This window comes from Entamoeba invadens (genome assembly GCF_000330505.1).
Source record: "Entamoeba invadens IP1 unplaced genomic scaffold scaff_1105074725615, whole genome shotgun sequence".
NCBI lineage: Eukaryota > Evosea > Mastigamoebida > Endamoebidae > Entamoeba > Entamoeba invadens.
In genome coordinates, this window is record NW_004440300.1 from 4930 (window position 1) to 8092 (window position 3163).

General features: G+C 28.8%; 1 protein-coding gene across 1 annotated transcript; it reads left to right on the forward strand.

Annotated features, from left to right (window-relative positions):
• Positions 1 to 1522: 1522 nt before the first annotated feature.
• Positions 1523 to 2591, forward strand: EIN_285320 (hypothetical protein; the record flags this gene model as incomplete). Its single annotated transcript, XM_004256039.1, has 2 exons — positions 1523 to 2349; positions 2396 to 2591. The coding sequence occupies 2 exons, from the start codon at positions 1523 to 1525 to the stop codon at positions 2589 to 2591; spliced, it is 1023 nt and encodes a 340-aa protein (XP_004256087.1).
• Between the last annotated feature and the right edge of the window lie 572 nt (positions 2592 to 3163).

Below are 3163 nucleotides of genomic sequence, written 5' to 3' on the forward strand. Positions count from 1 at the left end.
ATGTACTAGAATAGTTCATTACCACCCGAGACAGGTTTTTCCAAACGCGACAGCTTTTTCGCATGACTGTACTCTTGTAAAAAAACAATTTTTTTTTAAAATAATTTTTTTGTAATAATGCATAAATACATTTCACGATAGAGTACAGGGGTGAAACTGAAGGTATAAATTTGAAAGCGGATGTATTAATTTAGGGTTTTTGATGCCAAATTTGGCATTTTTCTGGGTTTTATGATTCGTAAATTAAGCCAACCCCTTTGATTTGAATTTGACAATGAAAAACAATGCAAACAAAATGAAAAGAATCAATAATTATGTTTTGTAACAATACCAACATATTAATATTTTAATAGTATTTTAATTATATCAATGGTTATATAATAATTCATCAAGAATTTGTGTGTTTTTAATAATCAGCTAAAGTTAAAAAATTACAATAGTAATAATTGTTATAATTAAACCATTATAAATAGTTGAAAATGTATTATAGTAAATTTGTTATTATTTAATTGTATTTTCAGGGTTTAAGACAAAACACAACCCATTTACAACTTGATAAATATTTTAAGTGTATTTTAATGTGTGGGTGAGTATTAGCTTTATGGTTTGTTTATTTATTTATTATCAATGCAGTTATTTAAAATGTTATATTGACGTTCAGATTGGTTAATGCAGCTCATTATTACATTTTGGTTTGTTTTTTTTATACGCAGGCCGGTCGTGAAGGCCGTGAAACACAACCCAAAGTATCGTAAATCATTTTTATGTCGAGTGTCGTTTGAATAATAACAAAATAATGATAAATTTATTATAAACATGAATAATATAATGTATAGTAAATAATTAATATTGTTATAGTTTTTTGAGTTGAAAATTATAATAATTTTTATAATTTTGTAACTATTATATTAACTATATTTTCCTTTTCCAAAAATCGTGACTGTGTTGGAAATAGTGGTTTTTGTCCAATTTTTCTTGTTTTTTGTTGTAGTTATGTCGCATTAAATGGCTTCAATTTAATGATTTACATGTTAGTTCGTTTTTGGCCAATAGATTAAAAGAAAATGAACCCTAAATTAATACATTCGCTTTCAAATTAATACCTTCATTTTCACCCCTGTACATTGCCATTTATTCAAACTACTGTAAATTGAGTTGTTTTAGCCCAACTAAAAATAAACCAAATGTTATTAACATCTAATTTAATATTTAATTTAAATTTCATCTTAAAAATTCAAATTAGATGAAAGGATTTATTTTATTTATTTTAATTGAATTATCTTATTCTCGATATGCAGTTCAAACTAATGCACTTCACGCTGTCTATGAAATTGGCAAATGTTATTTTTGCACGACACACCAATACATGAAATTTGAAGAAGATTTAAAAGGTAAATTAGTTTATTACACATCATATTTTAATTGTTCCACACTTGAAAAGTCTTTAGAGCAATATATTACTCAACTATTTGTTGTTCAAGATACATTCCCAGACCACGATTTCGTTTTTAATGCTTATGGAATGTCTGTTGGTTGTTTAATTGGAGACCCGACAGCACTTCCCACGCCAATACCATATAAGGCTGGATGTTCTTTATATTTGGGCGCAGACCCTAATACTTCTATTTCTTTGGAAGCAACAAAAAGTGGCGAGACTTATACTACAAAATATTATTTAAGTAATGACTGCACTGGAAATGCTCTTGATGAAACAACTTTTACCAAAGGAAAATGCCAACCTGATTTATTGATGACTTTTGGTGTCTTCTCTGACTTTATTCAACCACCTGTTGATTCAAGAGCAAATTTTGCAGTGAAAAAAGAAGGAGAAAATGTAGAAGTTTATGTCTTAGATAAATGTCAAAGAAGTGTTGATGGGACTTTTTTCAAATTAGAAAGGTTTAGAAAAATAGTGATATTAAAAAGGGGATCATCATGTGACAACCTCGTCGAAATTGAAGATCAGAGCGAACTTTATAATATGCGTTTCTTCGCCAATTTTCCCGAGAACTATTTTGTTAAAAATATATACAGTGATACTGAAAAGTGCACACAAACAGACGAACAACAATATTTAAATTACGAATTGATATCGCGAAAGTGTGTTGCAGTTGGAGAATACTTTAGAAAAGTGACTCGAATTGATGACACTTATGTATTCGAAACTTTTTTAACCAACGATTGTTCCGACTCTCCAATAAATCGCGAAATATATGAATATGGCAAGTGTTCCAATGGCGTCATTTTTGCAGATGCAATTTTTGAAAGTGCAGTTGATGAAAATGCGAGTTATGCGTCTGAAATTTTTGATTATGAAATGCATCAAATGGTGTACTTTGAGTTTGGAAAGTGTGTTTACAATAGTATAAATGATGAAAAAGTATCATATATTAAGATATTACATTATAATGATATTACCGAAATTTATGAAGGAAGCTTATGTGACAATTTATATAAAACAGACCACCAAGAACTTGCGGGAACATTTAATTATTTGGTTACATTACCACCACATGATATTGTACGAGGTGTTTATAACTTACATTCAAATTGTCTTTTTGAAGATGGAAATGCATATTCAAAATATTTAATAGAAAGTGTTGATGAGTGTACAGTGACTCCTTATGGTTCTTTAATAATTAAGAAAAGTGGTGATTCTTTTAAGTATATGTATTTCCCCACATTTGACTGTTCTAATGAAACTAATAAAATAAATATCTATTCGAGAGGTGAATGTGGGCTTTTTGATGATTATCAAACAGTTAGATTGTATTATTTGGTATCTACAAAACTTGAGAAAACTATTTCTGATACAACCAAATTTGCAATAAAAATCGTAGATGATGGTATATATGTTTTTGAGTTAAATAAAGTGCACATAACACTAGAAAATACTTATCTTAAATTTGTTAGAATGAATCAAATAGTTATAGTCTTGTCTGGGTTAACACCATATGAACTCGTAGAATACCAAACAGCCGATTTTGCATACACATTTGAATATACAGAGAGACTCCCTCTTCATGATTTAGTCGAAAATTACTTCGGGATTTTTTATCAATGTGTTTTTTCGATAGATGAAGTTGAGCAGACCATTATTATGCACAACACAACGTGTTATAATATGAGTGGAAATAAGTCGATTCAATATGGTAAAAACGGT